We start from the raw sequence: 13,526 nt of genomic DNA, 5'->3' as shown, positions 1-13,526 counted from the left end.
GATTTATGTTACTGCTGAGATTAGCAAACGTCTTAGAATTAAGACAGGGTTTTTAAGGCGTTAGTGTGTTCTTGTTTCTAGGTTAGCTTAAAGTTTCGGCGCTGAAAGTAGTTGATGTCTTTTTGAAAGTTTATGAGTTTTAGATTGTTCTTTGATATACTGTTTATACTTTTTTTCAAAATTTTGGACAGATCACCAAACATAAGTACCCAAGACGAGCTTTGAATTTTTTGCTAAAAAAATCTCTAGTCTTTGTTTTACCCGTGGTTGTCCCACTGCTGGATAAGGTCTCCTCCCGAACGACGTAGGTGTTAGGCCTTGAGTTCACCGCGTTAGCGCAGTTTGGAAACTTTGGATGCGGTCAAGAAATGACAATATTCTATTTTAATAGTCGGGTAAAATTAAGTTTTTTTCAATATTTAAACATTGACACTTACCATGATAGCTCCATTTCTGCCAGTACTGGTGAGAGTGGCTCCAAACCACTGATTCGACTTCTGGTCGATAGGACGTCCTTGTCTGTCTGCATTATTACCTGGAAACAAAAGAAATATGTCGTTAATAAAAATATTTAGGTATCTTTTATAATATATCTTCAGGAAAACCAAATACCTTATAAAAAAAAACCTAGATTTTTTCATCAGAGAGGGTTCAAAATTTGAATATTACATTACTATTTCTTCACCTATAACTTTACTAAATATAATGACCTACGCGGTATGCCATATTGTCACCGAATCTACAAATATTTTACTTGATTTATTAATGCAGGTACTTGTAGATATCGTTGCAAGTAAAAGTACTCTTATATGCCCATTGAAAAATAATTTACCGTCATTACAAATCTCTTATTGTTTGCAAGAATCGGTGGAACGAATATCAGTCGATTCATTCGAAAGTGCCTCGAGGCAGAATCGCATCCATGCAAAATATATTAAATTGTAATTAAATAAGCATTTCTCATGGTGCACTTTATATTTTAAGCCATAAATCATATGAAAAGAAATCGTGAAGAAACATCACTTAAGCTGTATACAGACATTAACACTTAATTGTAATGTAACATGTTGCTAAAGGTTCGTTTCCTTTTTTCGCAATTCATACAATACATATTATATATCGTGCAGCCGTCTAGACATTATTTTTGCTTATTTGTATTTCATAGTTGTGATTTAAACGGAAAACTTAGAACAGACGTAATAAGTAGCCGTAAGATCCTTTCTTCGTTATAGTTCCATAGCCTTTGTGGACTTGATATGTTTCTTAGTTTGTGAATGTTTGCTGTATTAATAATCTAAATGTATCTATCAAATTAACAAATTCTTATAGTCGACGCAGTATCGTGTTTGAGCATCTAAAGGTGGGTGGTGAATCCTCAGTGGCCTAGTAAGTATTCAAGCAACATAAATGCGGGTACACCTTAATTTCTTTTAAATTTATTACAGCAATCGTTACGTGGCCATTGCAGTACAAAATTAACATTTAATTTCGTCGATTTATATTGAAGTTGTGTGATATATGACAACGTGGTTCCAAGTGCCGTTTCCCGCCAAATATGGGCAACATGGCGACCAGAATTCAATGTAACGACATAAGATGTATCGTGTAATAACTTAATTCTTTGCAACGAACATCCATCTTGTTTTACAACGAATTCAATTTCAGAACGACGAAAATGGCGGGCATGATAAATGCTTTTTTTAAGTTTGTAAGTTTACATTTATTTTGCATATTTTTTTGGCTAATTATTCACAATATTTTTCTTGCATCGAATATGTTTCTAGTATTTTTTCTACATTTTTAAGGTAAGATAAAAATATTTTTAAAGAGTTTTTAAGCCATTACCAGTATGTTCAAATAGAGCCTTGTATAATAAACAAAAAATGTTTCGATAAATCCTTTTCCCGAAATTATAGCCATATTTAATGTGACAAAGACTCCCTTAAAACAAATAAATTATTTACACAAAATAAGTCTCTTGGTTCCTTACAATTTTGTACTAAAAAAGCTCTTTTCAGTATTTTTTATAATTTTATGTTACAAATTATGTTAATATTATAATCAAAAATACCGTAAGAATTTACGACTTTATAATGATAACAACGGTAGGCGTAACCATTGCGGAATGCACAACTAAAGCAAAAGATTAATTCTTCAACAATAATTATTATTTAAGTGAGGGCTATCATCATTTTTAATTATTAACCAAGGAGGCTGAGTAATGATGAGTCTGACCTCTTTGCGAGATGTCGATTGCGTGAGGTTTGATCATTCTGATAAAGATGGGTGCTTTTTAACGATAATTGATATTTTCAGTGATTTGATGGAGTAAGTTTCAAAATATGTTTTCGTAGAAGAAAGACATATTTGTTTTTCCCTTATTCATTCGAGTGTTAGCATTACAGGCAAAAGATGTGCCACAATAAAGAACATTATTTTTCAGTCAGTGTTTCATTTTACAGGCGTTGTTCAAAGTTGCCTATTTTGAGTTGGTTATTATATTAAATTGTTATTATACTTTATGCATACGAAAGATTTCCTTAATCACGGTCTTTATGCTTTAGGAATATAAAACCCGCAAATGAAAGTTTCTTAGATACTAAGAATCCACGATGTCTGTTTTAACACGTTTTTCTGATTATAATTATTGAAAAATAATCTCATTCATAAACTAAAATAATCCTTATGTAAATTCCGTACTCTAAAATGATGGTAACCATAATAATCAGTCTCAGGACATTCTCACTTTATCATTATAGTCATGTAATGCGAGTCGTTAATGAGTTAATGACCAGAGTCCCTCCCCCTCTCTCCCCTCCCCTCCCGCGTACTCCCGCCACTCCCCGGCGCTCCGAGCCTAATCACAGTAGGGTTAGGCTTTTAAACTGATTGCGTTTGTACAATCATGGACAGAAGGATTTGGAGCAGAATAAAAGCTCTTATATAAGAGGTGAAATTACTTTCTTTTTACGTATACTTTGCTTATTAATAATTACTATGATTGCTAATTTTATATATTGCTATATTTAAATTGGATTACTTCATTTATCTTTCTTTTTTTAATCAAATTTATTGGCAAGTCCTTTAGCCAACAAAAGGCTAAGGCTTCATTTATCTTTACACAGTTTGTCTATTTGAAATTGTTATAAATTTAGCGTCCACATTGGACTGAAATTTTGACGTTTTACGTAGATGCAAAAGTCTAATTATAATTTAAAGACTTTAAATAAACCAACAAATAATTTTACTACCACATAATAACAATACATTTTTGGATTAAAAAACGACTCAACAAATATATCAATCACTACAATACACATAAACTATGTAACTCCTATCAATAATTTATTGCACACCTAATTAAAATCTCTATCATAACTCTAAATCCCACACATCTTCATAATTTACAACTACTATACGTTCAATATAATAACGACTAACACTTATGAGAACGATGTTACAACACAATGACACGGCTGTCTAGTTAGTAGCTACTGCATAACCAAATGTATTTTTTATATTTTATTAGTACAGCCTAATGGCATTTGTAGGCAACACATAGTAATAGTTAATAGATCTCTTTTAGTAGTATCTGTATCTATCTGTAATCACAAAGTTGAAGTAGCTCAACTTTGACTTTGTGTGATTGCCAAATGAAGAAAATGTATCCAATAAAAGCGCAATATTTTTTTGAATACTATCTGACTCGCGCAACTTAGCTTGCGTTACATAAGAGAGAATGCGTCACAATTTTCCCCGTTTTTGTAACATTTTTTACTGGTACTGTGCTCCTATTGATCTTAGGGCTCTTTCAATTTAGCCGTATCGTGTCGGACCGCAGCAGTGCCGAAACGGTGCGTTTGTCGTACGGTGCACGGACGGTCATTTGTTTTCATACAAATCTCACGGTGCGGCAACAGTGCGGTGTCGGTACCGAGAACGCACGACGACAGGACGGCAGCGTCGCAAGCTCCACGTGTTCATTTCGCTGTTGAATAGTGCGGTGACTAAACGTGACAGCTAATTTCATTGAATTTTCATGTTTATTATTTGCTTAAAATGGATGATATAGACGTGGAAGAATTTATAAATGAAATTGAATTATTGAGTAATTCGTAGAAATATTCTCTTGACATTCTTAAGTAATCAAAATATTTGCTTGGGTCTTGTTTTAACCTAGGATAAAGAATATGGAAATCACCAAAATTACATGTTAATGAAAACATCGGTACTGTTCTTTTACGGGCGCGGCGTTTTTGTTTCTGTTTGATATTTTTTAACAGGAGCACTAACAGTAATGTTTCTTCGTCAGAGTCCATGGCTACACTGCTGTCACATGAATTTAAAACAACACTAACATACAAACGCACGGCAGTCAGATACGCTTTCAATTTAGGCGTTTGGTGTCGGACGGCTAACGTACCGCAGCGGTACGGCAGCGGGCTATAACCAGCGGCACGGTTAACGTGCGGCAGCCGTACGACACGAAACGTCTAAATTGAAAGAGCCCTTAGCGTGATGATATAATAATATAGCCTTCCTCGATAAATTAAACTCTTCAGCTTTATAATATTAATATAGAATGACCCTTCATCGGCGATATGTCTATTTAATTTCACTGTTTTAATATGTCTCTTGTTTTTACACTTCTTCTACAGAAACTTACTGCTACATTCGAACACACAATAACTTATCCCGTGCTTCAAATGCAAAGAATTTCTAATGATAAGCTGTGAAATTTATAGTTTAAGTACTGTATTAGCATTTTTAATAAGTTCTTACGTTATTATAAAGCACAGCAGGCGTTTAAAGTTTATTAAAATTAAATCTGCGGTATTTACATATTTAATATAATCTAATTTATTATTATTATTAATTTTTGTATCACTTAAACCTTAATATATAACAGTTTGATAATTATATTTAATATGCAAGTCAAATAACGGAATTATAATTTATGATTAGAGCAGTGATAGCCGAGTGGTTTAAGTTGGCACCTCCCACGCAAGTGGTCGCAGGTTCGAATCCGAGGCAACACACCAATGACTTTTCGAAGTTATGTGTGTATTAGAAATAATTATCACATGCTCCAACGGTGAAGGAAAACATCGTGAGGAAACCTTGCATGCCTAAAAATTTGTTTAATACATTTATTGAGGGCATGCAAAGTCCCCAACCCGCACTTGGCCAGCGTGGTGGACTCAAGGCCTAACCCCTCCCTCATTACGGGAGGAGACCCTTGCCCAGCAGTGGGACAGAAATGGGTTAAATTTAACGCAGTGATAGCCGAGTGGTTTAAGTTGGCACCTCCCACGCAAGTGGTCGCAGGTTCGAATCCGAGGCAACACACCAATGACTTTTCGAAGTTATGTGTGTATTAGAAATAATTATCACTTGCTCTAACGGTGAAGGAAAACATCGTGAGGAAACCTTGCATGCCTAAAAAATTTGTTTAATACATTTATTGAGGGCATGCAAAGTCCCCAACCCGCACTTGGCCAGCGTGGTGGACTCAAGGCCTAACCCCTCCCCCTCGTTTGGGAGGAGACCCTTGCCCTGCAGTGGGATACATATGGGTTATTAAAAAAAAAAAAAAAAAAAAAAATTGTTAACGCTCATGTACTAACATGAGCATTATTTAATTTTATGTGCATTTGACAGAATGCAAGGACATCGTTGTTACGTCGGTTTCACTCACACTTCTTTGCACATTTCTCTTGCAGGAGATGAGATACTTATTACTAAGAGTACACGTTTTAAATCAGCTGTAACTTGTTTCCTGAGGATGTTGCTGCGCTGAAATAAAATAGCTGTACAGCATGATTGTTGAAATTCATAAAAATGCAACGTCTTATCATTGTAAAAACTCATCTTAAAAATGGACAATAATTCCACACGTCGACACGGAACGAAAACTTAGCAGATTTTTTTTGATCCACACCTTTATTGCAACCGCGGCATTCTCAGAGACAAAGTAATATATCGCATACTATATTTAAGATTGAAATAACGGTAATAATTTATAAAGACCACCTGCAAAAAGAAAGTCACTCATCATCGTCAATAAAATGAAGATATAAATAAAATGTGATGTCCCCGCCCCATATTTGTTTTTACAACTTAAATACCACCCAGATGTTTCAATACCGATGGTTATCTCTGCCTATACTCTTAATGGCTCGCCTTATTCGCCGTGATGATATCCCATCGAAATTGAGGCTTCTCAAAATTACACGCGACTTAAATTTGACATTGCCGGAAGATGAATTATGGATTTTTTGGGGTTCGAATTTGTTCGGTGTGAATTCGTTCACGAATGAAGATAACGCACGGGCCGGACAGAAGAATATTATTTTATTATTTAAAAAAAGACAACTCCCGCACTAAGAATTGCTCTTGTGTCGCGGGGACTTTTACAAACATACAAACAACGGACACAAAGCACAACCAGACCCGAAACAATTATTTGTGGATCGCACAAATAATTGCTACGTGTGAGAATCGAAGCCACGACCTCCTGATGCAGTGGTATCGGCGTGGTGACCTAAACCACTGCGCCACGGAGGCAGTCAAAAATAAAGAAAAAAAATAAAAGATGAAAGAATAGGTGAGAGTGAAAAAGTTGATCTGGGGGCACGGAAGTGCCCCCGCAAGTCGAGCAAAAAAAAAGCGGCACGGCCGTAACATCCTTTTCTCGAAGCAATTCGGGCTATTTTTGACACCCCTATAATTTCGTTGTGGATAAAACAAGAAGCCTGGATTTTCAGCAACTAATCAGTCATTGTATAAACACGGTATATTTAAAATTTCAGTCAATTTGAACCAGTAGTTTAAGAATGACAACTTGTTAAAATTTTGAATTTTGTCACTCACTGATTCACTGACTCACTGACTCACCGATCATCAAAAGTCTAAGGTACTTCTAGCAGACTTAGAAGCTTAAAATTTAGAATACAAATAGGGTTTAGTGTCTTAATTATGGGAAAAATTCAATATTTTCTAATTTCGGTCAAGTTTTCTAAATACACTAACTGCAACAATAACTTTGTAATCCCATATAAATGTATAAGATTACAAGGTTACATTTGCAGTTAATGAATTAAATTATTATTTCTGTAGAAAATAAAATAAATAGGTGTAAATATGTATCTACTATATGAGACATAACGGGAGGGGGTATAGGGTGGGTAAGGGTGTTTAGCCCATGAAACTGAACAACATTCCCATAGGAAAATATGTCGAATTATGAAAAAAATACGGCTTTCCATACAAATTGGACTTATGTTTGCTCTATTCACTCTACAAAAAGAAGTGAGATGCCATCAAAAACATTCTGTAAAAACCTCAAGTCTCGCCGTAAAAAGTTGTGAGATCTATAGGTATAATACCAAGTCGATTAATCTATTTAGTCTCTACTTAAAGGACCTTCTGTCTTAAGTTATTAAGTATGTTATTATCATGCCAATTTAAAAAAAAAAAACCTTTGAAACAAATAGATCGACTTGGTCATCGCAAGAAAACACAAATTCGCCATTAACATTTCAGGAGCATTAACTTCTCGTCGTGCTGTGTAGTGTGATACATACTAATAATCAAATCATGCGATGGCCAGGTCGGTCTATTTGTTTTAGAGGTATTTTTTTTAAATTGGCATGATAATAATAAACGTAATAACTTAAGACAGAAGGTCCTTTAAGTAGAGACTAAATAGATTAATCGACTTGGTATTATACCTATAGATCTCACAACTTTTTACGGCGAGACTTGAGGTTTTTACAGAATGTTTTTGATGGCATAGCGCATTTTCATGCAGATATATTATTATTTTAAGAGTATCTCGCTCTAAGGGTGCTGCAATGAAAGCAACAGTACGACATTCACGCGAGCGGAGCCGCACGGGTCAGCTAGTAAATAAACAAAAGAGAAAAACGGGACTTATTACTAAGCCTCCGCTGTCTGTCTGTCTCCAGGCTGTATCTCAGAAACCCTGATAGCTAGAAAGCTGATTTTTTTTACAAATTATATATTTCCGCTGCCGCTATAACAACAAATACTAAAAATTAAGGGGGGTCCCGATACGATAAACGTGTTTTTTTCATATTTTTTGATACGGAACCCTTCGTACGTGCATCCAACTCGCACTTAACCGGTTTTTTTTATTATGGTGATTTTTTAACGTCATAATTAAGGTATATGACAGGTATGGAGTCTAATATGATCAGTGACCATATAGGGTGTATCTCTTACGATGGTGAACGGAAGTGATGATATTGAAAGGTTTTTTCCAAGTATTTTCGTTAAGTGATTGATGTCTTAATCAATGTTTTTGAGGTTACGGCCCGCCTGTCCAAGTTTGTTGGTACACTCAATTGATTTTGATGTGCAAAAAGTTTTGGCTAGTTTTTTTGGTACAAGTAGCTATTCTTTTTATTGATAAGGAAAACGTATTTTTTAATATATATCTCATATTATTAATGTTAAGTAAGTTGATGTTTAGTACTCAATCACGCTAAAGCAAGCGATCTGATTTTATTAAAATTTCAAACACTGATAGTTTATAACCTGGATTAGCACATAAGATTTGAGAGAGCCTTTTTATCCCCGAAAATCTTATTAATGAACAGATTTGAATGAATTTTGAGACACATATAGTTTACATCCTAGATAAACACAAAGGATGATTAACTATTACCCAGGCAAATCTTTTCATGCGGACGAAGTCGCGCGCAGAAGCTAGTAATTAATATATTTTATGCGTGTTCAATGCATCCTCATAACATTATCATAATGGCCTTCATATTTCACTGCCCGACCCCCAACGCATTCACCGTGAAAAGGGGAAATTTTAAAATTACGACGACATGATGCGACCAAAAAACATTTTTATAACCTTAAAATGACACAGTAATAACAATAATAGACAGCTCCCCTATTTTAATAATTTCACCGAAGCGTAAAATAGAAGGAAACAAAAGGAATTATTTGGTTGATTGAACAAATGTCCTGAGTTCTGGAACATCGGTACTATGCACGGCACAAGACATTATATTGTACTTATATCGATCTGCCCAGCTTTAAATTTATGGAAAACTAGCTGTTAAAAAACCGCATCAAAATCCGTTGCGTAGTTTTAAAGTTCTAATCATACATACAGGCATAGGGACAGACGCCTCTTGTGATATTTTTATAAATCTTGGCGAGCCAAAATTAATTCTTAGTGCAAAAATTGGCTTAAATACAGAAATATCCTTCTAAATATCGAACCGCAGTTTCTATTTTCCTAAAAATATTTTTTTCCAAAACAAAAAACATAATCAACAAAAACTTTTGTGCAATGTAAGGCTGCGTTTCCACCAGAGATGTGCGAGGATGCGTAGCGAGGGATGTGTTTGTAAAGAACCAATAGAATCGCTTCATTTACCTCGCCTCGGTCAGCACAGCTCTGGTGGAAACGGCTCAGCGGAGCTAGATTTTTGCGCATACAAAACAAGCGAGGAATGTGTGCGAGGGATGTGTACGAGGGATGTGTGCGAGGGATGTGTTGAGAAGGATGTGTTGCGAGGTTTGCGCATACTGTACCAGCCAGTCCATAGACGGAGTTTGTTGGAAGTAGAAGTGCGTAAAATAGATATGGATAATTGGAAAAAGAAGATACTTTTATATTTAACAATTTGCGATGAAGAAATGGAAGCAGAAGATACGGAGTTACTTTTTAACGGAATCAATTAATTTTTCGTCCATTATGCCACGCAACCGTACGACATGCGTACGACTACAAGCGCTAACGACAGCAAAGTGAGACGTGAGCGGCAGGCAGGCGTTCGCGTTACTCCGCTCCCACTACACCGCACCCCCGTCGATACATTTCACAGCTTCGCAACGCATCCTCGCACCACACATAATGCGCATTTTCACAGCTCCGCTACACATCCTCGTAGACACATTTTCATCGCACAGCTTTGGTGGAAACACCCACACATTTTCACAGCACAGCTAGACATCCTCGCACGACACATTTCCATCGCACATCTCTGGTGGAAACGCAGCCTAAGGCAACACATCGCTCGTTCCGCAACACTAGTCTTCATAACTACCGGGTCGGAAGAACGCTGTGTTATAAATGTCATTGTGTTGCTATTACATTTATTTATATCACTATCCACTGAGTGTGATTTTGATTCAATAGTAAATGAATTTACGCGCTTTTGTCACGAAAATAAAAATACACCTTTTGAAGGTTAAAATGTTTGACTATTACATGATGTTCGTCATATTCCAAGCAATCTATACTTATAATAAATCTGTAGAGAGGTCAATTCTGTACATTGAATATATTTAAAAAAAAAACAATATGGGATGTTTAGTAACGGATACTGATACCGAATCTGCAATTTATAATTTTCTTTTCTGTCTGAGGTATGCCTAGTTCAGAAGTAGACATTTTTTGTCTGGCAAGATGATGATAACGCTATTTTTATACCGGAAACTCTAGAGTCTAGAATTGCTGGATGTTGTCGGTTGCATGCCATTGAAGAACAAGTGGTAAATTAATCTAGACATAGCACTATAAAAAACATATAACTAATTAAGACGCACGTAAAAAATGTCTTCCTCAAATTCGTCATACATTCGTATCTCTATTCCCAAAGCTTTAATAAATCCAATCAAAAAATCATCTCTACGCAGAATCCTCAATGAATCGTCCTGCATAAATCAAGACCACGTGCTCACTTAGTCACGATATTGTCACAATTAAACAAGCTTTCCTTAATAGTTCCGCCCATAGAAATTGGTTACTAAGCCATTTGTACTGCTCTTCTTTAATATGACAGTAGTTGGGAGTAGGAATAGACTTATACGAAATTAGGTAAGACAAAATTACGGTTAGAGCTTTTTCAGAATGTTTTATACATAATTAAGAAGTAATTCGAAACGTAAACTGGTGATAAAGTAATTATATTTCTAAACTTTTCTTTACACATATTATTAGCAATTGTTTTAGCCGATAATTTTTTATAACATTAGTTTCATTAAGATTGAATTACACGTACCTAATTTTATAGTCGGTCTAATTTATTTAATCCTTCCTTCCAGGCACAAAATGTTTTAGACACCAAACTGCATCATATTTTTTTCCGATTTCAGAACTAATTGTATTTTTTTTTACTCTGTATAAAACAAAATATCTTCGTACAAGAGCAATACTCATGTTGTAAAACAATAAAAATACAATAGTAAAAAGCCAATCCAAATTAAATAAAGTACAGATCAAATCACACCAATTTTATTTCGACACCAAGTTTCTTCTACACAGCAGAAGCAAACAAAACAAACACCTTTCTCTTTAATTGCTCAAAGTTACTCGCCTATTATTAAAAAGGGCTAGGCAGACCCTTCTAATTACACATTCTAACATCGATCATCCGAAACAAGAAACATCACCCTAACATTAGAACAAATTAATACGTATTATTAATCAAAATGACGGCAGCTGTATTTAGTGAACAATATTTTGGAAGGTGTAAAAGCGTAAAGTAATAGAGGTAATTTTTACTTTGTAATGACTTTTGGTACTGTGTCAATGACCCTTGAGCCTAATGAGGTAGCTTTACACGTTCCTAGCCATACTATTTTTGCTATCCTTGGCATTTTTTTTATAAAGACAACTCCCGCACTTAGAATTGCTCTTGTGTCGCGGGGACTTTTACAAACGTACTAACAACGGACACAAAGTACAACCAGACCCGAAACAATTATGGATGGAATGATTTTAGCTGTGTGTTTTCGCGGACAGTATACATAATACTATTTGGTTATTGCTTGGAATTTTGTTCCCAATAGACTTCCCAGTAGCACTATCAATAGAAGTACGTAGTAAGACTACTTCGGACTATCAAAAGGGTCGATATGTGACCAAAATTAATAAATGGTTTGTGTCCAGATCAAATACCTTAAAGAAAGCTAATAGTATTCGAATCTGTCTCTAATCCAGGTGCCATAATGTCCGTAATTTCTATACTTCCTAAACTACAATTAAGACCTTTTACAACCTTAATTATAGACATAATAATATTTTCTACTACACTGTTGTAACAGAAAATATCTAATTTTAACGCAACAAAATTATTTTCTACCTCTCGTGGCAAGGCAGTTATTTTCTTAATTTATACAAATTAACTTTTAATCAACGCTCAAGCGACACTTACAATGTTGTTTACGATAAAATGCTTTAATAAGCTTCTAATAATAACCAGTCAGGGCTCATAAACCGTATAATTACTAAATAAACACAGATTCAAGATATTAAAATCACAAATTCATTGAGTCGAATCATTTAACGCTTTTAATGGCTTGACCAATACCGACCGTGTTAAGGCAATGTCACTACGTACGAAGGCCTCCAGTACCTACATAAAATAATTTAACCACAGTTATTACCTTTTTCCTAATCCTTATTAATCCTATTAATTTTTTTCGTTTTGACATACAAAATGGCGTGAGAAAAAACGTACTAATTTGTCATCTCATTTTGGTCTATATAGCCTATCTACCTACTAATCAACACTCATTATTAAAACGAATCAAAAGCTATAGTGACTGAGAGAATTACTTATACTAATAATGTTTGTAAGTTTTAAATTCACGAATTAATTATTTTTACCTAATTGGCGGACCTTTGAAAGTGGACATCCACTAAGGTGGCATGATGACAACCAATGGCATGATGACCTTTCTTGATGTACATTCGAAATCGCTAAGAATGAAGACTGACAGAGACGTTTGGGAGAGTTATTTCCCAACAAGGGAAATCATTTTTTTTAATATTGTGTGTAAAAAAAAAAAACTATATTCCTAAGGGCCAAAATCCCCTTAAATCCATGATTAAAGTCAAGTGGCTACCATGGTCGAAGAGAGCCGTGTGTTCCAATCATTTGTCAAATATTTGTTCAGTAATCGAACGACGCAGGTGGAGCCGTGGTTCGTGCCTTGTATTACGAAACACTAAATGTATTGGGTTACTGCATTTTCGTATGTTCAGTTTTGTTGTATTGTCTTATATCCGGTAGATGTTGGTGTAAGATGTTACCGGTTTTTCATAGCTGGTTTCTAAGGAGTTATAAAAATTACCTCCTATTTTTAGATTTAATATTGTACAAGTTTTACATATCAATGTAAAACTAACACAGTAAAAGAAAACAACCTGGAAACAATTATTATACATATAAGTATTATACGATAGTACGGTAGTTCGTTGGAGAAACGACCGCATACAAATAATATAACAACTTCCAATTAAACACATTGGTAATTTTGTTAGTACATGTAGGTACCCATAGAGTCACATCTAAATTGAAATAAGTATCGTAACGTTTGAATTCCCAAAACAGATTTCGAAAATACTTAACATTTTCGAAATGAAGTTCAGCTGTAGCATAATTGAAATAGTTATCTTAATCCCATTATAAGAATATATCGAAATTTTCACTCACATTATCACCAAAGCACATAATCTTATTAAACCCACA

At 34.9% G+C, this 13,526-nt stretch overlaps 1 protein-coding gene across 5 annotated transcripts in view; it reads right to left on the bottom strand.

The window, feature by feature from the left end:
* The window catches only part of if (integrin subunit alpha inflated), a 126,091-nt gene that overhangs the window by 55,883 nt on the left and 56,682 nt on the right, over positions 1–13,526 (bottom strand). For all 5 annotated transcript variants that reach the window (XM_076113874.1, XM_076113878.1, XM_076113877.1 and 2 more), the window contains exon 3: positions 438–535. In XM_076113874.1, coding sequence (XP_075969989.1) covers positions 438–535 — 98 coding nt within the window. The remainder of the gene's footprint in view (positions 1–437; positions 536–13,526) is intronic.

The sequence above is a fragment of the Anticarsia gemmatalis genome, chromosome 4 (genome assembly GCF_050436995.1).
Source record: "Anticarsia gemmatalis isolate Benzon Research Colony breed Stoneville strain chromosome 4, ilAntGemm2 primary, whole genome shotgun sequence".
Classification (NCBI taxonomy): domain Eukaryota; kingdom Metazoa; phylum Arthropoda; class Insecta; order Lepidoptera; family Erebidae; genus Anticarsia; species Anticarsia gemmatalis.
Note: the sequence above shows the minus strand (reverse complement) of the source record. Positions and strands in the feature narration are given on the sequence as shown.